This window comes from Tasmannia lanceolata, unplaced genomic scaffold, assembly GCF_043159265.1.
Source record: "Tasmannia lanceolata isolate RefF3 unplaced genomic scaffold, GAP_Taslan_0.1 ptg000003l, whole genome shotgun sequence".
In the NCBI taxonomy this organism is placed as follows: domain Eukaryota; kingdom Viridiplantae; phylum Streptophyta; class Magnoliopsida; order Canellales; family Winteraceae; genus Tasmannia; species Tasmannia lanceolata.
In genome coordinates this window covers 46,958,904-46,983,124 of record NW_027518680.1, presented here as the reverse complement: position 1 = coordinate 46,983,124, position 24,221 = coordinate 46,958,904, and the positions used below count along the sequence as shown (strand labels likewise).

The 24,221-nt window shown below is 42.8% G+C and overlaps 1 protein-coding gene and 1 long non-coding RNA gene across 2 annotated transcripts; one reads left to right on the top strand and one right to left on the bottom strand.

Annotated features, from left to right (window-relative positions):
* Positions 1–11,090: 11,090 nt before the first annotated feature.
* Positions 11,091–11,853, bottom strand: LOC143862589 (uncharacterized). The gene is made up of 3 exons (XR_013240373.1): positions 11,557–11,853; positions 11,391–11,468; positions 11,091–11,287 (listed from the first exon to the last, which is right to left on the bottom strand). It is a non-coding gene; the product is annotated as an uncharacterized LOC143862589 (long non-coding RNA).
* A 5,896-nt stretch (positions 11,854–17,749) lies between these two features.
* Positions 17,750–23,125, top strand: LOC143855071 (uncharacterized). Its single transcript, XM_077365238.1, has 2 exons — positions 17,750–17,953; positions 21,929–23,125. Exon 2 carries the CDS (start codon positions 22,000–22,002, stop codon positions 23,101–23,103), a length of 1,104 nt encoding a protein of 367 aa, XP_077221353.1. The 5' UTR covers positions 17,750–17,953; positions 21,929–21,999; the 3' UTR covers positions 23,104–23,125.
* Positions 23,126–24,221: the final 1,096 nt, after the last annotated feature.

The following is a 24,221-nucleotide window of genomic DNA, read 5'->3' as shown; positions in this document are numbered from 1 at the left end:
AACAATTATACTGACCATGATGACTGACTCAACATAAAATAGTAAGTGACTAAAACTTTAACTGCTGCAACTGTTTGGCGTTGAAGGCTCGGCGAAGGCTGGTTCGTTCTGAACATCATCATGGCTGATACTTTCAATTTTGGACAATGATGACTGATTCGCATAGGGGAATGCCCCTAGCTCAAGGATTCTGAGAGTGAACTCTGAAGGACTTAGCAAAATAATCTTGAAAAGGTAGCCCCTAGAGGAGGAAGAGACCAGGGGTACAAGCAAGATTGGATTATCTGGACCAGGCATGATCAGATCATGAGAATGCATAATAGAAAGATTGTGAGATTCTGCATCTGCCAGTTAGGGGATGGCATGAAGATACGATCGAATCGTATGACAGAAGAACGAAAGACGCACGATCAAAAGATTAGATGAGATAGCATAAGATTGCTTTCAACGGATAGATCATGAATGACTAATCCTATGAGATTTTTGGAAATGATGGGATTTATATCCTAACCCAAAGGGAAATTTTTTTTTTTTTTTTTTCACATTTTATCAGTGTTACCTGAAGGCATCAACCCTAATCCTAATCTATCGGAGTGGAGAGAGAATCTCGACTCATGCCTTTGTTCGTGTATCTAAGGACCGATCGTAGCCATTGGAAGATGGACTACGGCCTAATCTAGACACAAATAGGTAGAATATCCTAAACTAGGCTCACACACGTGATGCACATGTGTTCGTATATTACATGCATGTGTGGGTTAATCTAGGGGTAAGGCCAAGAGTTCCCTTAGCGCGAATCCATGTTCGATATACTGTACCAGTGTCCGGCGTATCAGTACGTGAACAAGGGATCCGTTTACGTACCATAAAGGTACTAGGCTAAGGGTGGAATGCTTCTCTAGCACAGAGGCACCAGGTGATGAAATCCCAGTCAACCATGCTAGATAACACTCCGGGTTCCTAAAATAGGATGTGTGTGCACGTGAGATGCATGGTTTAGATGCAAGTGATGTAAGTGTGTGCAATATGTTTGCGCAATCTATGATGCCTTCAGGTTTTGTTAAATTAAGTTTGAGTAAAATGTGATGAGAAAATAAAACAAGACAAACTAATCTAACAAGTATAGAGTTTTTATGAGCCATTTAAAATTAAATTCAAATGAATTATCTTTTGAAGTTTTAATGAAGTTAGGTGATCCCCAGCAGAGTCGCCAGACTGTGGTACCCTGATCCCGCGAGAGGGGTGTGGGGCGCGAGCCGCCGCTCTCTCTCTCTTGGTCTCTCGTATCCACGCGATTGGCGTGTGCATTTTATTATTGATTTGAATTAATCTTTCCTGTGAACTTGGGATCACTAAGGCAATCCGAATTCCACACGAAAGAGACTGACAGAGTCGCCACCTAGATGTGGGATCTAGGACCCGTAATTAACCAGAAATCTAGACTCGCTACCTGGTTACGAGAATGGAAGGTATGGGGAGTTATCCACCACATGCACCATTCTTGCCCGATAATTGGTCTTCGATTCCAAAAGCTAACTCTTTTAAATTTATTTTAAATGGCTCATTCAACTCTATGTTAATGTGCGAACTAAGTGACATGCATCCTATGATCTAATTTCAATGTGAATCCTAAATGTGTATCTTGATTTATTAATTTGTCTGGATTCAATCTAAGTGAAAGTTCTCCTAAAATTCTAATTTCATGGAAAGTCCTAAGTGATTTGATTAAGCATTTACAAGAAAATTAATATACAAAACACCACAATTTGTTTGTGGTGCCGACTCGCGGGTGGTATGCCATCAGACATCCAAGCTGCCTACGTACCCAAGCCTCACTGGGATCAGAGTCGACGTAGTTCGGTGCACCTAAGCTAAGTTACATATGCCTAACTCAACTAAGACACCGACCTAGACGGGATTGACTGTTTCAACAGTTTTAGGAGAAGTTATTTAATTCAAGTTGAAGATTTTATTATCTTAGGATTTCATCTAAGATGCTATATGATTCTCATCTAAATGCAAATGGTCCCTTAGACTAATGCAGGTTTGCCTTACATCCTAGTTTACTAGGCTTGTCCTAGGGAAAGATTGGGTGACTAGTGTAACTAGACCTATGGCACGGTTGCTATACATAGCAAGCGTCCGTGATGAGGCCGGACTCCTGACTCTAGGACTCCCTAAAACCTAAGACTCCCTAAAACTTAGGACACGACACGACACGACACCAGTGTTCCTAAATTGGGCTCTAAGGGTTCCTAAAGGAATTTTGAATCCACCGGCTCTTGGGAATCTCGAATTCTTTTGGGTTTGTGGAAACTTTTAGAGTTTTCTTGAAGCTTTTATTATCTGAAGGTATTTAGTGTGTTTGGTAGCTTTTAAAGTTGTTTATTTAGAAGGTTTTAGTTTCATTTGAAATTTTTAGTGGTCTTTTGGTTAATGGCTTTTAACGGATTTTTATCAGTGGATTTTAAATGGGTGAATTTTAGTTTTGTTAATTTTAGGTTGGATGTACTTTAGATTAATGTCTTTCGATTTTGGTTTGGAAAATGACGTTAACACAACCAAGTTTTGACAATTGCACAAATTCGACAAACCATTGACCATTAAAAGATCTGACAAATGCAGCCCACTAAAACTGTCGTAACTCTTTAACCGCTTGGCCAAATTCAACGTACAAACATGCGTTGGAAAGATCTTTTATAGGGCTACAACTTTGTAGTTCTCCATTGTTTGTAAATCTGTGATTTAGAGGTTCGAATTTGTGTTGCAAACAAAAGGACAGCAACATTAAACTGGAAATGCCTAAAGGTGTGCCGCAACCATTTTGGACTTAACTTTTTAACCGCTCGCTGTCTGATCTAGCACGAATACTCGTTGGAAACGGCACGAAAATATCTACGACTTTGTAGTTAACCATTTCCCACGATTCTGTTGTTTAGAGGTCGAAAAATCTGTTTAAAGTCTAACAGCTAGCACTATGACGGGAATGATATTGGCACCCCCATGTTTTCTTTTGATAGTTCTTATTTTTTTAGTGATTAAAAGACGGTGAATATGAAAAATGGCTTGAATGGGCCTGAGATTAGATTCAAATGGGATGTTTGAAAAAGGGGTTGTTTTTATCTACTTGGCAAGGTGGGGTATGGATATTGGGTTCTTGAGATTGAGTGGGGGCTGTTGTTATCAAATTGGAGTGGGGGCTGTTGTTATCAATTGAAAGATGGAGGTTTTGTAAGCCAAATTAAATGGGTTTTGATAATTCATGTAAAATTCAAGTTTTCTTTCTTGTAAATGTTCAAAATTTTTAATGAATTGTTTTCCCAAAAGAAATCTAAATTCCCTAACAAGCCAATGATTTCAACATCCCATTGCAAATAGGTTCTAATGACCCTAACACATTAATTATATTTAGCATAAGTGAGAACATGACCAAGGCCAAACTAGTACAAAATTAAACATGACATCAACCAAAATATACGCAAAACAACACTCAATCCTACAAATATAGAAAAGAAAATAAAATTCCAAAAGACATACCTTTTTGTAGACGATATTCCATGCAAACTTATGGAGAAGAGGGATTTGGTCTAGAGAGAGGGCTTGAATTTTCTAATGAGAGGGGTTCTCTCCTCTTTTCTTTTTTTTCCTCCCTTCTCCTTTTCTTTGGTGAGATGAGAGGGTATTTATAGGAGAATGGGATAGGAGGTTAGGTGAGGTTAGGTGAGGTTAGGTAAGGTTAGGTGAGGTTAGGTGATGTTAGGTGAGGTTTGGATGGTTAGGATGAGAGGAGAGGTTAGGTGAGGTTAGGTGAGGTTTGAATGGTTAGGATGAGAGGAGAGGTTAGGTGGTTTTGGATGGTTAGACCTAGGTCATGATCTGCCATTGATCTAACGATTTACGGAAATCGGGTCTCGGAATGGAATCAGGGTCCGGGCTATGAAGTGACCCTAGCTTATTTTGTCCCGATTGATGATCCGTAAAGTCAGATCAAGATATTAATGACCTAAAACATATAAATCAATGATAGAGGGGGTTCTCACATGGATTTAACACACTAATTTATTTGTTGATTAAAACAAAACAAAATGGGGTGTCTACAATATCCTCCCCACCTAAGGAGAAGGAAGGGTCCGGAGAGGGAAAACCAAGCAAAGGGCCCGGCACATAATTCCACCCAATGGAAAATGCCAAGTACGAAAAAAAAAAAAAAAAAAACTCGGGACCGATCACAAGGGTCCGGCATACAATGCCACCAGATGGGAAATACCAAGTACAGTGGAAAAAGGCTCGGGACCCATCTCAAGGGTCCGGCATACAATCCCACCAGATAAAAAATACCGAGCACAGTGGATAGGGCCCGAGTCGCAACAAATGCCCGGTCCTACTTCTACCGCTCCGCTCAAATAACTCGACTACTACGTGGATGGAAAGGAAGCACAAGATACAAGTCAGAAGTACAAAAAGAAGCTATTCATAACCATTTTCTCTTGGCCCGCAGGCCTACAAAAAAAAGGGGAGAGGAGAGTAAAGACAAAGAAGAGAGGGCACGCAGGCCCGGGCCCCCGAGACCCCCAACAAAAAAAAGAAAAAGGAAAAAGAGCCCCTCCAAAGTCCCCCTCATCCCATTGCCTCCAGCCTAAAGCGACTGGCCACTGAAAGATTTCTCCGCATCAGAAAGCTCCTTATCGCTATGCTCCTCCTCCGAAGAGCTCCCCCAACCTGGATCCTCAACAAATCGAGTTTGGTCATTTAACCACCTCACCCGGTTCCTCAGCAAGTCATTCTCCGCACGCAAGGCCGCTATCTCTCGATCCATGTTGATCATCCGGCTACAAACCTCCATCTCCCTACGATGAATATAAGAGAAGAACGAGCGGTTGCGATTAACAAAGGCTTCATGGGACTCCCTCTCGTAAAGGGGAGGAGGATGAGAGCGTAGGGGAAGCCCTTGAGGCGGGCTCCTCTCAGGAATTGGTTGCTAAGACCCCAACCCGTCAGGGTTTGTTTCAGGGCTGCAGGGAGGACTCCCCTCGGTGGCAGTGTTCCCCTCATCACTTACAGAGAGACCCTCGAGAGACAACGACATCTGTGGCGAGCCCGAAGAGCGGCGGAAAGAAGCAAAGAAGGAGAAAGGAGCGAAAAAGCGATCTGTGTAAAAAATGGAAAAAGCCATCCTTTATATGCCTGATGATAAACCCTTGGGTAAAAGAAAGCGAAGCGACTTGCCCTGTGCGTGTCCACTTCCCATTGGATGGCCGGCCAGCACCGCATAAGGGCACTGCAATTCCTCGGGAAGGAACTGCCGAACGAAACAGCACGTCCCCTCGTACTCCGGGGTCCCCATAAATACTCTCACCAAGGCATTATTTGACCAGATATTGCCCCCTTGGTCCATTCAATGATATGATGGGACATAAATACGGCGGTGCTCTCAAATCTCGCCACGTGTCATCCATGCACCAATAGAGCCTAACCATCGAGAAAAAAGGCGTTGCGGAACGGCAAGACCGTACGATTACGACACGTGTCACTTCCTCACCGTCCAAGCCTCATCATCACAAATCACTTTCAACTCCTCCCCACCTAATGAAAAGGAAGGGTCCGGAAGTGGAAGACCGATAAAAAGGGATCCGACTTCCAAAACACTGGAGGAGAAATGCACGCCCGGGCCCAGAGCCACTGCACAAGAGCTCGACACACCAACACAACAGGCGGAGGAAACTAAACGCGCTAGGTAAAGGCTCGGAACCCCACACAGGTTCGGGCAAAACATCACAATTCCTTGCAACAAAAAAAAAATATATATATATATATATATATCGAACGGACGGGAAAAGCAGCATCAGAAACACGACACAAACTCATAAAGATCATCCATTCACATCCTCTTGGCCCACAGGCCTACAAAAAAGGAGGGGGGATAAGAAACAAAACATAGGGCACGCAGGCCCCAAAATCCCCGACAGGAAAGGGGAAGAAGAAAAAAACAATAGGAAAACAGGAAAAGCCAGAAACTAATCGGAAGAAGACTCCTCTCCCGAAGGATTCCCCTCCTCTTCCCAGGAGCTCTCCAGCAGGAGGTCCACCTCGTATTCAAGCAGCTGCTCATTGAGGGAGTAAACCTTTCTCTGCAATGCCTCGTTCTCCCGCTTCAAGTCCTCAATCTCCTTACCCATCTTCGAAACATGGCCACGCAGTTCCATCCCCTGGTGATAGGCCCGGGAGAAAAAAGACCACTCCCTGGCGACACGGGATCGAGACGACTTGTCCTTCCTAGGCAAGGAGGAAAGACGAAGGGGGGAAAGCCCGAGTCCCTCCTAGCCCTTTTCCGACGAGCCGCAAGGTCCTCCTCCGAATCGGAGGACAGGTCTGGGTCACTCGACGATTCCTGGGAAAGAAGGGCCTTCCCTCTAACCTGCGAAGGGGAACCAGACATGTTGCCAAAAGAAGGGAAAAGGTGCGAAGAAACACCTATCTCAGAAAAAAAGGGCAATGGCAGAACGCCGGAGTAGTCTTCCTTTTTAAACTCGAGGGAGAAACCGTTGTGCCTCGAGACAAGGCGACCCACCCGGCACGTGCCTCCAACCAAAGCCACATGATGACACTACCATTTCCCGGAGATGACAGCCGGATAAAACGGCACGTCCCCTCGCACTCCGAAGCCCCCATAAATGCCCCCACCATAGCATCGCTTGACCAAACATTACTCCCTTGGCCCATTCAATGGACCAAAAGAGTAAGGGGGTGTTATGATGAGACATAAATACGGCGCTACTCCCAAATCTCACCATGTATCGCCCATGCACCCGCGAAGCCTAAACCATCATGAGGAAAGGCACTGATAAGCGGCGAGACCATACGATTGCGACACGTGTCACCTTCTCGCCACCCAAACCCCATCATCACAAATTATGGAAGGATTATCCAGCAAAGCCACGCACGCCGACGAAACAGGAGAACGGCCCAATCCTGCAAAGGAAGGATTTCTCTCCATAATGATGAAAAGTCCGCACTCCTCCCCTTAAAAGGGGGAAGAAGGGAAGAAGAACGGATCCTTTTTCAGCTCCCACAAAACAACCGAAAAAGAAAGAGGCGAGGAAACAGCAGAGGAGGCTGGGAGCTTGATCCCACTCTCTCTGTTAGTCCCCTCCAACCCATCCACCCACACGCCAAGAAAAGAACCTGCGCCCTGGCCTCGGTAAACCTGATCAAACCCTCTCATCTTCTCGCTGTCCTTTATATTGACTGGTCGAAGAATCTGACTTGGGTGTCGAAGTGGTCGTCCGGGACCCACCCCGGACCCCCCCTGACCCCCTTTGTTTGTAATTGCAGACCCCGCAGAGGCTCTCTACTGACCGCGCGATCGCAGACCCGGATTCCGACGCCATCACTGGGATCACTCTCATATCCCCTAAGAATTCGCATTAGCTTAAGGGAGCAGGAAGTAGCATAACGTAAATGCAGAGGGGGTTCCTTAAAGATGTTTTTGTCGGAGGATCCTAGTCATTCCATATCACACTCTGGGTCGGAGTTTCACCTCACTTTGCAGATAGAAGCAGGCATGTTATCTAATCTTTTTCAATTTTGGACTAAGGTGTTTATTCTCACATTGGTCGATCCTCCCCATTCTCTAAACCCTATTTTAAGCTCTCTTGTCTGAACCCACTCCACCTAAATCTATTTGTTTTCCCCAGATATCTGTAAGAAACCACTTGGAAACCCGGTGTTTATTCTCACATTGTCGATCCTCCTTGTTCTCTAAACCCTATTTTCAAGATAAGCTTATATGCGCTCGAGGGCACAAACACATGGGTCCCACATTTTTTGTGGAGATCGAAACCATTCATTTGCAAGACCCTTACATAGATAGGATGTGTCCCAAAAATCAGCTCCATAGGATCATCCTAACCCATCCAAAAGTGGAGGGGCAGACGCCTATTTTGCCCTCCACTTTTGGATGGGTTAGGATGATCCTATGGAGCTGATTTTTGGGACACATCCTATCTATGTAAGGGCCTTTCCAATGAATGCTTTGGATCACCCCAAAAAATGTGGGACCCATATTTTTGTAGCACTCTAGCTCATATAAGCTATATGAGCTCAAGCTCACAAACAGTTTTCCTATAAATATATACTAGCAAAAAACCCCGTGCGATGCACAGGCCGACAAAGAATTGTACAGACCACATCATAGGTTGATCTAAACCGTCCATGTGATGGAACACAACATAAATAGGTTGTGCCCGTAAAATAATTTCCATAGGCTGATCCTAGCCCTCCAATCTATAGAGGTTTCCATAATTGTTGTTCCTCTTAAGGTGCCCATAATTCGTCAATAATTTTACAGGTGTCCTGCATTCGTAATATCAAACTTTCTGTAATTTGACCCCCACATAGTGAATAAGGAAAAGTAGTTCCCGATTTCCAACCCGACTAGGTTCAACCCGACCCAACCCGATTTGCAATTTCCTCAACCCGACCCAACCTGATTTCCAATTCGGGTTGGGTTGGGTCGGGTTGACCCGATTTGATATGGTACCAATTGTTGACCACCTCAACTCAAGATTTTGATAACCAATAGTGAGTCACCAATAATCAGTTTTTAACTCACAATCGGTTCTCAAAATCCAAACCAAACAGGGACTAACAATTAACAAAGGGAAATGTTATCCGCACTACTATATTTTGATGATCACACTCCTCACTTTATTAAAGTACGGTATGGCCCGCACCATAGGATTATCCAAACCGTCCATTGTGGACTGTGGAGACTATTTCAATGTTGAAAAAGAAAAACACACATACAGAACTTCTTCAATGGAACCCAAATTCGGGTTTTGGGTCGGGTCGGGTTGCCTGACAGCCCGACCCGACTCGATTTCCAATTCGGGTTGATTTTTCCCAACTCGATTTGCGAAAAAGCTTAACCCGACCCGACCCAAATTCGGGTTGAACCCGACCCACGTGGGAACATCCAAGTAACAACGATAGTTTCAAATTAAATATAGTGCTAATGTCCTCACTACTACCATATTTTATAATGGCACTACTCACCGTATTTTGATGATCGCACTCCTCACTTTATTAAAATGTATGATATGGCCCGTACCATAGGATGATCCAAACCATCCATCAGATGGGCCACTGCCTACCTAGGTTGTGCCCCAAAAATAATTTTCATAGGTTGATCCGAACTCTCCGATCTATAGCGAGTTATAGGTTGATCCAAATCGTCAATCTGATGGAGCACAACATCAATCGGTTGTGCCCGTATAGGCTGATCCTAGCCCTCCAATCGATATAGGCTGATCCTAGCCCTCCAATCGATAGAGGTTTCCATAATTGTTGTTCCTCTCACTACAATAAAAAAACATTTTGAGCAGCGGTCAGGACCTCTGCTAAAAGGTGGGAAAACCGCTACTATTACTTTTGGAAGCGGCCATAAGACCACTACTAAGTGTCTAGTTGTTGTGTGTGTTGGCAGCGGTTATAACCGCTATTAAACCGACCGCTACCGTATGTTATATAGCAGCGCTTCGAACCACTGCTATTTTCCCATATTAGATGCCAATTTTTGGAATATAACAGTGGTCAGGACCGCTTCTGTTTCTGTATACATATAGCAGCGGTCAGAATCGCTGCTATTACTCGTTACCATATGATGAGGTTGCAACATATAGCAGCGGTCAGGACCGCCGCTAAAAGTAATAATTTTAAAAAAATATATATATTTTATTACTTAAAATTCCCAAAACAATGGTACAATGTACAACCTGCTTTACAATGTTTTATAATGTAGAACCTGTACATATATTGAGATCACATTCATAACCTGTAGAACCTGTACATATATTGATTGACATGTAGAACATGTAAATATATTGACATCACATTCATAACCTGTAGGAACCAGTACATATATTGACATCACATTCATAACCTGCTTTATAACGTAGAACTTGTACACATACAACATAGATCCTATAAACATGTGAAAGCTAAATTTTTCATTTACTTAGCATTCAAATCTTTGAATTGCATGTACTAGAACATAAAAGAACATAGAAGCTCCCCTTCTTACTAAAGTAACGATTCAAATTATACATAATCTCATAAGTGAATCCTGAATATCCATTATAGACATTCCAAAGCAAACTTGTAGCAAAGCTCAACATAAAGAACTGTTCGTCCTTGTGTCTCCTTCATTGGAATTGGATCCTGTCAACCACAAAATTGAACGGAAAGTAAAATTTAGGGAGAAGCCATTATGAGATAAATATAGCAAAGTAAATTGTTCCATGAAAACTGAGCATCATAACAGTAGGAACACATGGGTAAAATAATACAAATAAGTATGCATTAAAAAAAATGCCTAGGAACACATATCTTGATAGTGTACATGGGGGATCAGCTTTCCCTTGATTCTTTCTTGTCATTGCCCTTGGCTCGCCACGACACATGATGGGCTAATTAAACACCCCTACTCACAAAAGACGCATCATGTTAAATGGTGATGCTTTACTACAAGAAAATAAGGATTTTACAAGCATTTAAAATACAACCTTCCATGAATACAACACACGCACAACATTCTTTGCTGTCCTTGATGGGTGGTGGTTCCTGTTTTGGTCTCTCTTTGAACAATCCACATACCACCACCATCTCTTCCATCTTCTACATCCCAACAACCACCAACTCTTCCATGTTCTCCACCATCCCTTTAACTTATAATGTTCCCATTTGGAATAGACAACATAAAGACATGAAATAGCTTAAAGTTAATAAAGTTTCATATATCAAGTAAATATAAAGGTTCATACATCAACCATGGAAATGAAATAAACCCAAGTGAGTTAAGTGCTCCGTGTTTGGTTAAGTGCTTCATGTGTACTTAAGTATATTAAAATCCCATACAAAAAGTTACTAAAATCCATACAAAAACTATAGGAAAGAAATAGAAAAAAATGCCCTTAAGTGCATCATGCTAGCTTGACCTGCACAAAAAAAAGAGGATACGAATGAGTAACAGCTTCAATAAAGTTGAAGTAAATTCATCAAGAAATAAATGTATCATGTACTTACAAATGAAGAAACCCATGCCACATGTCCTCCTGCGGCGTCTCGGATAGCTTTGCGTCGTCCTGATGGTCTTAACAGAGGTTCATCACCCATCATTGCAACCCTGATACTAAACAGAGAGAATCCATCTCCCATTGGGTTTCCATCTACTGTAGTCATCGGATCATCACTCACAAGAAGTCCCTTGGCCAATGCTCATCAAAATAACCTTAGCAACATTAAAGAAATAAAGTCAAGTACATGTACACTATAAAACAGTAATAGTCAAGAAAATGCATGATTTTTTATGGAAATACAAAAACCATTTATACCTCAGGGCGGGAACGACATGTGTTGCTACTAGAGGGGGAAGGAGCATCCACTTGTGAAGGTGTCCCCACGGTAGGAGTCTTAGATATAATATGGTAGATACATCATTAAAAAACATCATATCACATATTTATAACTAACTCCTATTGAATAAAATTCAAATTGTACCTGGTTGCGCATGAAAGTCGATAAGAAATCCTCAATCTTTTGGGAAATTGCCTCCTTAAACTGGCTATTCTCCTCCCTAAGTTGTTCAATTACATCTCTCTGTTGTTCAATCTATCTATAGTAATCCATGCGATTTGATGATGACCCAAATGTGTTAGTCGAGTTCGCACCATATCCCATCATCCGTACTCGGCCATGCCTTTTTGATCCCACACATTGAGCAAAGGTGTCATCCCTAGCAACAGTGTGGCTAGTTGTAGCCTCTGGATGCTGTGTTTCGTACTCTTTAAATTTGTTCTGGAAACAAAATAAAGATAACTTATAAGAAAATTACCCAATTAAACAAAAAAAATATAAATATAAACATTGTATACCCTAACATACCATCAGTTCCTCTGAGGATGGATCAACAGGTAACCCATTTTTCTTAACATGAGTTCGCTTAAATATTTCAGTGCGGCTAAGCTCCTCACTTGCCTCATAACGTATCATTGCGAAACTCTTACTTCCCGCAGTATGCATCATTTTTTGTTTGGACCTATTAGTCTTATTGGTTTTACTCTGCCTCTATAATTTGGGGTACAATGGTTGCTTATCCAAGGAATTCGACAGTATGGGTTTGCAAACATGACTCTGGACAAGACTAATAAAGGTTAAAAGTAACCTCTAATCTTAGGTAAAAGTAAGTTGCGGCCGTTTGCGCATCGGGCTAGGGTAATGACATCCCTAGCAAGAATTGAGGCAACCCGGGGACACCTTTCTAAACTCGCTCAACATGCCCGAGGTGGGGCTGGGGGTTTAGTGTATCCCTATTTAGATGACGCTCACATCTCTCGAGAGTAACTGGTAGGCTTACCTAACTCTAAGCTCACTTGTCCTTTAGACAGGATACGGTAACATCTAAGTGCACAATATGCTGGGCTGTGCAGGGGATGAAGGCTTGAAGGTCCCTCTTGCCAATGTGATGAAACAACACATGTCAGGAGTAACCCAATACGGCGTGAAGTTAATACATCATCGTTTTAACGCCACCACGAGGGTGATGTGCAAAGAGGTAGTGCTTTTACTGCAAATGAATGCGAGATAAGCTGCAGTTCGGGTGATGAAATCCCAAGTGGTACCAAATCCGTTCCAAAGGCTAGTCACTCCCGGGTAAATAGGTATGCAAGTGGGCAATGAACTCCCATGGTGTGTTCGTGAAAATTTTAAAAAAAAGGGGTAAACCTAGGTGCCTCCTGAGGCATTTTCGTATAATTTAATTGTGAGCATTGGCTCAAATAATTTTGTGGCAATTTTGAGCATTGGCTCTTAGTAATCCCTATAGAAAAGGCGCAGCAAGTGTATATGTATTGGAAAATAAATCTAACACTTGTTTTATTTTTGCTCATCTGGAGCGTTCACAACTTGTGAAAAAGTTTTCAACTTGCGAATACCCCTGAAGGCTATATTGGGCTAAGGATAACCTTAAGAAAGGAAAAAAATCGAATTAGTTGATTTTAAATTCTTGAAAAATGCCAATTTAGCTACATAGAGCTACAACCATTTCATTTGATAACAGGCTCTGCTTGAGAGGGATTATCATGTTTATTAGTCCCCCCAGCAAATTCGCCAGTCTGTGGGAGCCGATTTTTTCCCGTGTTTGCGCTGGACGATGGGGATCACCACAATCGGGTACTAAAGGGGGGGTTATTTGATCTGTGCATCTTGCGAACTCGGGACTGTAGTCCTAACTTCGCAAGTTTGAGAAACTCAGAGTCGCCACCTAGGTTAAGGCCTAGCACCTACGTCTATTCTTCTAAGGAAATGAGTAACAACTCGAATTTCGTTGGAAGAATAGAAATCAGGGGTTCCTTTGCTCTGGGCCTAGAACCTTATATTTTACTCTGTTTGCTTAAGGCATGGTCCTTACATATATCTGGGTAAGGGTTGTGGTTACAATTGGAGAAGGTGTTAGGCACCCATCTTGCCCGGATTAATCCGGTCTCTTAACTTAAATTGGCATTTTGGAAGGATATAAAACAAAAGGATTTTATTTTATTTTCCATGTTAGATTATGCTTAATTCCGAATGTTAATGAAATGAAATTACAGAAAAAATTAAAAATAAGCAATAGTTAACCTGATCGATATCGTAAGTTGTTTACGGAAGATCCAGACATCGCAACTACTCACGATCAGTTTAACTTAAATCAAACGGAAAATGACAATACATGAAGTAAAAGAAAGGTGATAATTAACCTGATTGGTATTGTAAGTTGCTTACGGAAGATCCAGATATTGCAACTTACTCACAACCCGGGTTAACTTAAATCAAACAAAAAATGACTGTACATAAAGTAAAAGAAAGGCGGAGGAATTTATATCATAAATTTTGGGGGCAATTTGAGCACGACCAGTCTTTACGATGTCACCTCCTCGTACCTTACTGTGCATAAAGCTGTAAATAAAGAAATTGAAAATAATCGATAGTTAACCTGATTGGTGTTGTCAGTTGTTTACGGCAGAGCCGGATTTTGCAACTTACAACTCAAATTAATTGAAATCAAATGAGAAATAAGAGGCAGTTAACCTGATTGGTGTTGTAAGTTGCTTGCCGCAGAGCCAGATTTTGCAACTTACTCACAACGTAGGTTAGCAAAAATCAAAAGGAAAATAAGCAACAATTAACCTGATTGGTGTTGTAAGTTGCTTGCGGCAGAGCCAGATTTCGCAACTTATTCACAACGCAGGTTAACCAAAATCTAACGGAAAATGACAGTGCTGGAATTAGTAAAAGGGGGCAGATAAAGGAGCTTGACACCACGAATGATGAAACCCACCGTATCAGTTTCGTAAATACACAGGTGGAAAGTAGTGAAGGGTCAGATAAAGGGGCTTGACATCACGGAGGATGAAACCCACCCTACCCATTTTGTAAATGAAAGTTGTAAATAGTAGAAAGTAGTAAAGGGGCAGGTAGAGGGGCTTGACATCAAAGGCGATGAAACCCACCCTACCCGTTTTGTAAATACCCAGCAAGAAAAGTAAATAGATTACATTTTTTAGGTTTTTATCTAACCAATGGAGAGGTGAGGAGCGTAACCGCGCTTGTTTGAGAAGGGCCTTTGCTGCTGGGAAGAAATCGGAGGCGTAACGAGGTATAGCCGAAAACCTCCGAGTTTGTCGATATTTCGGCAAAACAACGGCGCTGCTATTGAAAAGAAGCTCGTAGTTCTGCGAAATTTGGCAGAACAACGGCACAAAAAGGGGATGTCACTCCGAACCTTCGGAATTTCGGCGGAGTGCCGACGCCCAGTGTGAGCTACCTAGTGTTTCTCTACTTTCTCTCTTCTAAAAAGCAAGCTAAATAGGGTTTTCGTAAATTTCAGCAGGGGTTTGGGGCTTCAGTAATACACTGAAAATACACCCAAGCAGGGTTGTAGATCCAATCACACAGGGAGAGAGAGAAAACCAAGGGAGGAGAGAGAGAGAGAGAGAGAGAGAGGGAAGTGAGGAATGAGAAAACCCTTACCCCCCTCTCCTATATATAGGGGAAGGGGTTGAAAATATCTGGGACCGACCAAAATTGGTCTCAGACGAATTGGAATTCGTCTCGGATGAATTTGGTGCGTGGTTCTATTCTCGGTTCCCACGATGTTTTGTTTTATATGCTTTCGTCTTTTATCGGTAGTTTAAAGCGCGCATAACTTCTTCGTTTGAACTCCAATTTACACGCGGTCATGTGCATTGGATTCGTCGTTTCACAAACTTTCCAATGAACCTAATATTGCTTGGTTTTGGGGAAGAAAATTTTCTTTGATTTGCAGGAAAAAGACGGGTGCTGTGTAGAAACAGGAGTTTTTGTTGCCGAAAATGACGGGTGTTATAAAAACAATCTTTTCGGTTGTTTTCTACAGGATAACAAGGTTTTTTTTTGAAACCATTCCCTTTTGTAAATACCCTAAAGAGAGATTGAGAGAAATACAACTGGTGCTTTGGGACTCGTCATCAGGTTCTTCCTCGCGACACCTATCACTAATACTACCTTGATAAAATTAGGTGTCTACACACCCCCTTCCATCTTCAATTTGTTGGGCCTAGCTATGAACTCCCATGATTAAAAGTTCTGTACATCTAAGTACCCTTACCCTTTGATTTGAGCAGAAGTGTAGAGAATAAAGGGTATGTTTAGTGAGGCTTTTCATTCTCCCGTGAAAATCAGGCGGAAATGGATTGATGAGAATCTACGGAAGTGACTATGAGTCGACCCATGGAATCTCTTTGTTTACTCATGTAAAAAGTAGAAACGAAAGAACCAGGATTGTCGGGCCGTGTTTGTTGAGTGAACATTTCAGCGTTAGTTGCTTTTGTCATTCTCCACACCTAAAAATTCGGGAGAAACCATTTTAACAATGGTTGTTGAATATGCCCCAAATAGCCACAAGCCACATTTGTTGATAAGATTAAGTTGACACAAACCAAATTTGAGGAAATATAATGGAAGTTTGCAGCTATAACAAGGCTGGGGTTGGGTGGTTTTGGGTAGTTGGTTGTGTTTGATTTTGATTTTCAACATCATGATTTTTGGGTCAAAAATAGTCATTTCAAAAATGTTTTCTTAAAGTGTTTTGTAAAAGAAAAACTTTTCTATTGAAAAAGTTGCTTTTTGTAGAGAGTATAGAAGTGTGGTGGGAAAAATAGTCCAACATCGAATGTGAAAAGGGAGAGAGATGTGTATGGGTTGTAGCCATTGAGTGGGCCCGCAAGATGGTGCAACGCACCATTTGCATGTGTGGCGTGGGCGGTGGGCCGTAGTGTCGCTTTTTTAGGACCGCGACGCATCGTCGCAAGGAGCAATTGGAGCCTTTAATTATTCTAGATTTGATCTGAGCCGTTGGATCAAGGTTCGTTTGATCCGATGGTGATCCTGAGCCGGTGCGATTCAAACCATATGATGAGCAATTGGAGCCTTTTATTTTTTCAAATTTGATCTGAGCCGTTGGATCAAGGTTAGTTCGATCTGATGGTGATCCCGAGCGGGTGTGATCCGGACCATATGATCACGCTCGGATGGGTCCAACGACTAGTACTAGATCGGGTTAAATGTGGTGCGTTGGATCGTGCCAAACGGGTAGTATCCGATCTGGTATGATCTGGATCGTTGGGTTGTGTCCATTCAAGCCCAATGTTCCAAAGCCACTCTGGATCAATATGGGTTGTGGGTTGATGATCGGTCGCAGTCTAGCGACTATTGGAGAGGCGTGAGGTTTTAGTCAAACCAATAGCCACTTCAGGATTGATCTAAACCGTAGAATCGCGGAAGGGAACCCTGTAGGGTGTATTTCAAACAAAAGAGTCACCAGAGACTCAATAAATACAGCTGAAAACACCTATTACAAAGAGAATTCGAAAATTCTTTTTGGCTAACCCAAATTTGGTGATTCCAGTAACATTTACAATCCCTTACACTCTAAATTCCCCACAACATTGTTTTCTTCTTTCGTTTTTCAAATTCTCTTCAAGTGTATTGATGTTCTGCAAAAACACAGACACTTGCGTCTCACATACTCAAAAAAGTTCCCATGATTAAAAGTTCTGTACATCTAAGTACCCTTACCCTTTGATTTGAGCAGAAGTGTAGAGAATAAAGGGTATTGTAGACACCCACATTTTGCTTTACTTTAACCAACAATAACCTAATATATTGATCCATCCTCAAATTTTTTGAAAAAAACAAAATGATAAAGAGATGTACCTGGTGAGATGATTAGATCCGAAAAATTGAAAAATACCCTGATTAGTGAATTTAGTGTGTTAAATCCATGTGAGAACCCCCTCTATCATTGATTTATATGTTTTAGGTCATTAATATCTTGATCTGACTTTACGGATCATCAATCGGGACAAAATAAGCTAGGGTCACTTCATAGCCCGGACCCTGATTCCATTCCGAGACCCGATTTCCGTAAATCGTTAGATCAATGACAGATCTTGACCTGGGTCTCACCATCCAAAACCACCTAACCTCTCCTCTCATCCTAACCATCCAAACCTCACCTAACCTCACCTAACCTCTCCTCTCATCCTAACCACCCAAACCTCACCTAACCTCACCTAACCTCACCTAACCTTACCTAACCTCACCTAACCTTACCTAACCTCACCTAACCTCACCTAACCTCCTATCCCATTCTCCTATAAATACCCTCTCATCCCACCATCCAAGAAAAAGAAGAAAAAGAATCCCTCTCTTAGAAAATTCATCCCTCTCCCTCATCTCTTCAAGGGTTCGGCCATCCTTGCCGGATCGGGTGATACGTTGGGTGATATATATCAAAAGCAGTCATTATCAAGCAAGGAATCATCTTCAAGGAATTAAGATCAAAGAAAAATCAAACACAAAGTGGGTTTTCAAAGAGGTAGGCATTTATTTCAATTCTATGTAGGGTCTGTTTTCATGCATATCTTTTACTTTAAAAGAAAAACCATGTTAGGAAGCATCTAGGATCAATCTTTACTCATTCTTCTTGATGGTAGACTTTGAAGTTATACATGTTTCCCTCTTCTCTTAACCCATCTTATCTTCATTTTTATTTTTCCCTAATGGTTCACACCCTGGTTCCCCCTGGTTAGCCTCTGGTTAGACCCTGGTTGCACCCAGGTTCGTTGCTGGTTGCACCCAGGTTCGATACTGGTTCGCACCCTGGTTCCCTGCTGGTTCGCACTCTGGTTAGACCCTGGTTGCACCCAGGTTCGTTGCTGTTTGCACCCAGGTTCGATACTGGTTCACACCCTGGTTCCCTGCTGGTTCGCACTCTGGTTAGACCCTGGTTGCACCCAGGTTCGCTGCTGGTTGCACCCAGGTTCCCTGCTGGTTGCACCATGGTTCCCCTGCGGGTTGCACCCTGGTTCCCTGCTGGTTCGCACCCTGGTGCACCCTGGTGCACCCTGGTCCGCACCCTGGTTTGTACCCTGCTGGTTGCACCCTGGTTCCCCTGCTGGTTCGCACCCTGGTTCCCTGCTGGTTCGCACTCTGGTTAGACCCTGGTTGCACCCAGGTTCGCTGCTGGTTGCACCCAGGTTCCCTGCTGGTTGCACCCTGGTTCCCCTGCTGGTTCGCACCCTGGTTCCCTGCTGGTTCGCACCCTGGTGCACCCTGGTCCGCACCCTGGTTTGTACCCTGCTTCCTCCTAGTTAGACCATGGCTAGTCTCGGGTTTGCTCCTAACTTAGACCCGACTCACTTGACCCTAACCATTAACCCAATCCAACCTAACCATTAACCACACCTAAACCCATACCCATAAGCCTTAAACCCTATAACCATAGCCACACATCATACACCACATGCCTTTCATTCATCCACCCAACAGTACCCTCATACACCCCTACAATAGACCCGGCCAACCCAGTTAACCCGGCCATCGGGCCCATTCGGCCCAATTAATTCATTCCCCTTAAGAGCCGCTTTGCCCTATTGGTTCCTAAGATACTCCAACCACCCAAACCTCAAGCCGCACCCCAATCCACGCTCAACCAGTTCCAATCCAGTCTAAGCCAAGTCAACCCGCACTTGACCTTGACCATTAACCCAATCCAATCCAACTCAACCATTAACCCCACCTAACCTGACCCTAGCACAACTCAACCGAGTCACATCAACCCAAGCCATACCTTTGTCCACTCACTGAGGCACACCATTTATCCATAAATCTGGTTACATTAAATCTAACCCAGCCAGGCCACCTGCAGCTTAAGTCAAATCGCCCCAATACAATCCATCCAAGTGGGATCCCAACCCAGCTCAACTGAGTCAACTCTAGCCAACCTCCCTAGTCGAGTTGACCCAACTCTCTAGTCGAGTATGCTCAACCTCTTTAACCGATTGGACTCTCCCCTTAGTTGACTCAATCCAATTCCTTAATCAACCCATCCCAATGCAACCGAGTCGCATTCGACCAAGTTGCGGCCTTCCATGTCACAACCGAGTCATTCCCCTATTCTACTAATGCCCTTTTACACCTAATAGAACTTCCTCCCTTTTGCCTAACCAAGTCATATCCCAACACAATCTGAGTCGCATGTCTGAATCCATTTGACCGAATCTCATAAGCCCGCCCATTTTGAATTCCCAAAATTCAAACCCTTGATGATTCCTATATGCTCAATTCTTTGATGCAAATTCCCAATTCCAAAATCCCATTGCTAAATCAATGTTTCTGAATCTCAAGTCCAATGCTCAAATACAAACCCGATTCCTGATCCAAATACCAATCCTGTTTTCCAAAATCCAAGCAACCTCCCCAGCGGAACTACGTGTGGCTTGATCCCCATCGTGGGGTACGTAGGCAATTTGGCACTCCCAAGTTCAGTCGCACCTTTCTCTATCTTTCTCATTCCCTCACACTATTTCATCATCTCTTCCATTTTTTTTTTTTTTCACTAACCTCGAGAATTTAAATCGATTTGTCTTGTGTCTTTCGGAACCGTTGGATCACGGTTTCCGTCGTAAGGACCCTTAGAGCCCAATTTAGGAACACCGGTGTCGTGTCGTGTCCTAAGTTTTAGAGAGTCCTAGAGTTAGGAGTCCAGTCTCATCACGGACGCTTGCTATGTATAGCAACCGTGCCATAGGTCTAGTTACACTAGTCACCCAATCTTTCCCTAGGACAAGCCTAGTAAACTAGGATGTAAGGCAAACCTGCATTAGTCTAAGGGACCATTTGCATTTAGATGAGAATCATATAGCATCTTAGATGAAATCCTAAGATAATAAAATCCTCAACTTGAATTAAATAACTTCTCCTAAAACTGTTGAAACAGTCAATCCCGTCTAGGTCGGTGTCTTAGTTGAGTTAGGCATATGTAACTTAGCTTAGGTGCACCGAACTACGTCGACTCTGATCCCAGTGAGGCTTGGGTACGTAGGCAGCTTGGATGTCTGATGGCATTCCACCCGCGAGTCGGCACCACAACAAATTGTGGTGTTTTGTATATTAATTTTCTTGTAAATACTTAATCAAATCACTTAGGACTTTCCATGAAATTAGAATTCTAGGAGAACTTTCACTTAGATTGAATCCAGACAAATTAATAAATCAAGATACACATTTAGGATTCTCATTGAAATTAGATCATAGGATGCATGTCACTTAGTTCGCACATTAACATAGAGTTGAATGAGCCATTTAAAATAAATTTAAAAGAGTTAGCTTTTGGAATCGAAGACCGATTATCGGGCAAGAATGGTGCATGTGGCGGATAACTCCCCATACCTTCCATTCTCGTAACCAGGTAGCGAGTCTAGATTTCTGGTTAATTTCGGGTCCTAGATCCCACATCTAGGTGGCGACTCTGTCAGTCTCTTTCGTGTGGAATTCGGATTGCCTTAGTGATCCCAAGTTCACATAAAAGACGAATTACAATCAACAATTAAAAACACACGCCAATCGCGTGGATACGAGAGACCAAGAGAGAGCGCGTGGCGGCTCGCGCCCCACACTCCCTCACGGGCTAGGTACCACAGTTTGGCGACTCTGCTGGGGACCACCTAACTTCATTAAAATTTCAAAAGATAATTCATTTGAATTTAATTTAATTGGCTCATAAAAACTCTATACTTGTTAGATTAGTTTGTCTTGTTTTATTTTCTCATCACACTTTACTCAAACTTAATCTAACAAAACCTGAAGGCATCATAGATTGCGCAAACATATTGCACACACTTACATCACTTGCATCTAAACTCTGCATCTCACGTGCACACACGTCCTATTTTAGGAACCCGGAGTGTTATCTAGCATGGTTGACTGGGATTTCATCACCTGGTGCCTCTGTGCTAGAGAAGCATTCCACCCTTAGCCTAGTACCATTATGGTACGTAAACGGATCTCTTGTTCACGTACTGATACGCCGGACACTGGTACAGTATATCGAACAGGGATTCGCGCTAAGGGAACTCTTGGCCTTACCCCTAGATTAACCCACACATGCATGTAGTATACGAACACATGTGCATCACGTGTGTGAGCCTAGTTTAGGATATCCTGCCTATTTGTGTCTAGATTAGGCCGTAGACCATCTTCCAATGGCTACGATCGGTCCTAGGTACACGAACAAAGTCATGAGTCGAGATCCTCTCTCCACTCCGCTTGATTAGGATTAGGGTTGATGCCTTCAGGTCACACTGTTAAAATGTGCGAGATTAAAAAAAAAATTTCCTTTAGGGGTTAGGATATAAATCCTATCATTTCCAAAGATCTCATAGGATTAGTCATTCTTGATCTATCCGTTGAAAGCAATCTTATGCTATCTCATCTAATCTTTCGATCGTATGCCTTTCATTCTTCTATCGTGTGATTCGATCATGTATTCATACTTTCCTTGTACTGGCAGGAACTTATCCCAATCTCGTGTTCATGTAATCCTGATCATTCTTATATCCCTTCTCTTGGCTTACGGGCACTATGTCTACTCGTACAATTCTTGATTGGATCCGTGGTACATTAAGAGAATCCCATATCTACGCCATAAGTGAACAAGAGAAAAATCTCTTCGGCTACGTGGCAACCATCAAGCTCGATTGGGGATTACTCTATGCCGCATCAGAGTGTTGGGATCCCGATCATCATGTCTTCCGTTTTGGCAACCAAGAAATGTGTCCCACCTTTGAAGAATGGTGTGCCTTATTGGAATATCCTGTGGATGGCCCTCTAGTGAAGCCATCCTGTGTTCCAGATTATCGTCCTTTGTTCCTTTGCTTGATGGATAATCCAGATGAATCCATGAACTCTTTCATGAAAGGCCAAGAAGTGTCCATGCAGCGACTGATTGACATTTACCCTCCTGTTGGATACATTGGTGCTGTTGATATTCAAAAAGCTCGACGGCGCGCTTTGAGATTCTGCTCCTTTGCTAGGTTCCTCACTGTCCAGCCTTCTCGCTTTGCGTCAGCTGTTCTTCTGGACCTCGTTGATCAAATGGATCGTGGCGCCAATCCAATTCCTACTATGCTTGCAGAAACTTTCAATGGATTGGATGATATGGCTCACCTTCGTGCCAGTTCAGGTCCAAGCTCTTATATTCGCTCTTTCGTTGGGTCTTTCTCAGGATGTCCTGCATTACTTCAAGTGTGGTTATGCCACAAGCTAAAAATTGCAGCTCCTGTCCATTTTGATCATACGTTATACACCTTCAGTGAATGGCGTCATGATGTTTCTTTCGATCATAAAAGCGATTGGGTTGAATGGTTAAATTCTCGCCAAGAAGATCAGATTTATTGGCAAATTCCCGGAATCCAAGAAGCTGTCTTCAACACCGGAGAAGCTAACTACGTTCGCCTTCTTGGTCTCAAAAAGACTTCCTTTTATGTTCCTGCCAGGATTCAGCGTCAGTATGGAAGGGAGCAATCCATTGTGCCTCCCCTTCATCATTTCTATCCGCCTGAGGGTCTCAAGCCCAAGATTGTCAAAGCTGTTTCATCTGCTTGGGATGCAAGAATCATCAAACCTTTAAAGGAGTCAGTTGAGGAAGATTGTCGTCCGAAGAAGAAGTCTAAAAAGAATGCTTAGTTCCATGTTTATCTTTGAAAGATTGAACCATGTACTCAAATTTTAATGATTGATCAATAAAGTCCATCCTTCTCTTTCATTATCTTTGTCTATGTGTGCATCATCGTCTATTCTTCTCTCTGATTTTAAAATATGTCTTTCGGATATTACAGGGCAATAAACATCATAGCTAACCCTAATACTCCTTGGGTTCGGGTCTCTTCGCGGTTAGAGAGGAAATCTGTTTCTCCGCCACCTTCTCTAAGAACCCCAGCATCTCCTTCTTTCCCGTCCTCATCCTCACCAATGGCAGACAACCAAGATGGTCTTCCACCCGCTGCTATTACCGATACTCTTACCTTGATTCTCCAACAGCTTCAAGAACTCAAAGAAGAAAACCGAGTTATCAAGGCTCAGCTTTCTGAAAAGTTGGGACCGTCGTTGTCCAAGGATAAAGGGCCTATGCGCCAAGCAGCTACTCCAGTAGCACCTGCCCAAACAGTGTTCATCAATATCCCTGATAAAGTCGAAGAAGACTTAGAAAAAGAGCAGTACAGCGAGAATCACAGTAGGCCTTCTCAGTCCATGGTTGATAAGTCTGTTATGGAGAAATTAGAGACTCTTACCAGGAAAGTTCAAGACATTCAGTTTCAAGACCAGGGTGGTTTCAATCCCAGTGATCTTACTTTATTTCCCGAAATTCGCCTTCCTGCCAATTTTCAAATGCCCGATTTCGACAAATATGATGGTGTGGGTTGTCCAATCACACATTTGCAAATGTTCACCATCATGTGTCAGCCTCAAGGGTTATCTTCTGAGCAAATGGCTCAATTGTTCCCAGTTTCCCTAACCAAGGTTGCGAGGAGATGGTTCATGGTCTTGGACAAGACTCGTTACAGGACATGGAAGGATATCGGCGAGCAGTTCATCAGGCAATTCAAATATGATGATGGGACAGAAATCACCAGAAAGGATTTAGAGAGAACAAAGCAAGACTTGAGGGAATCCTTTTTGATTTTTGTGAAAAGATGGAGGAGAATAGCAGCTCAGATGATGGAGCGCCCGTCTGAGGAAGAACAAGTCCAGATAATCATGAAAAATATTTCCCCCCAGCTCCAGTATCACATGTCTTTGCAATA

Bases quoted from the DNA above. Each gene is read 5' to 3' on its own strand.
- LOC143855071 (XM_077365238.1), top strand. From the start codon at position 22,000: ATGTCTACTCGTACAATTCTTGATTGGATCCGTGGTACATTAAGAGAA.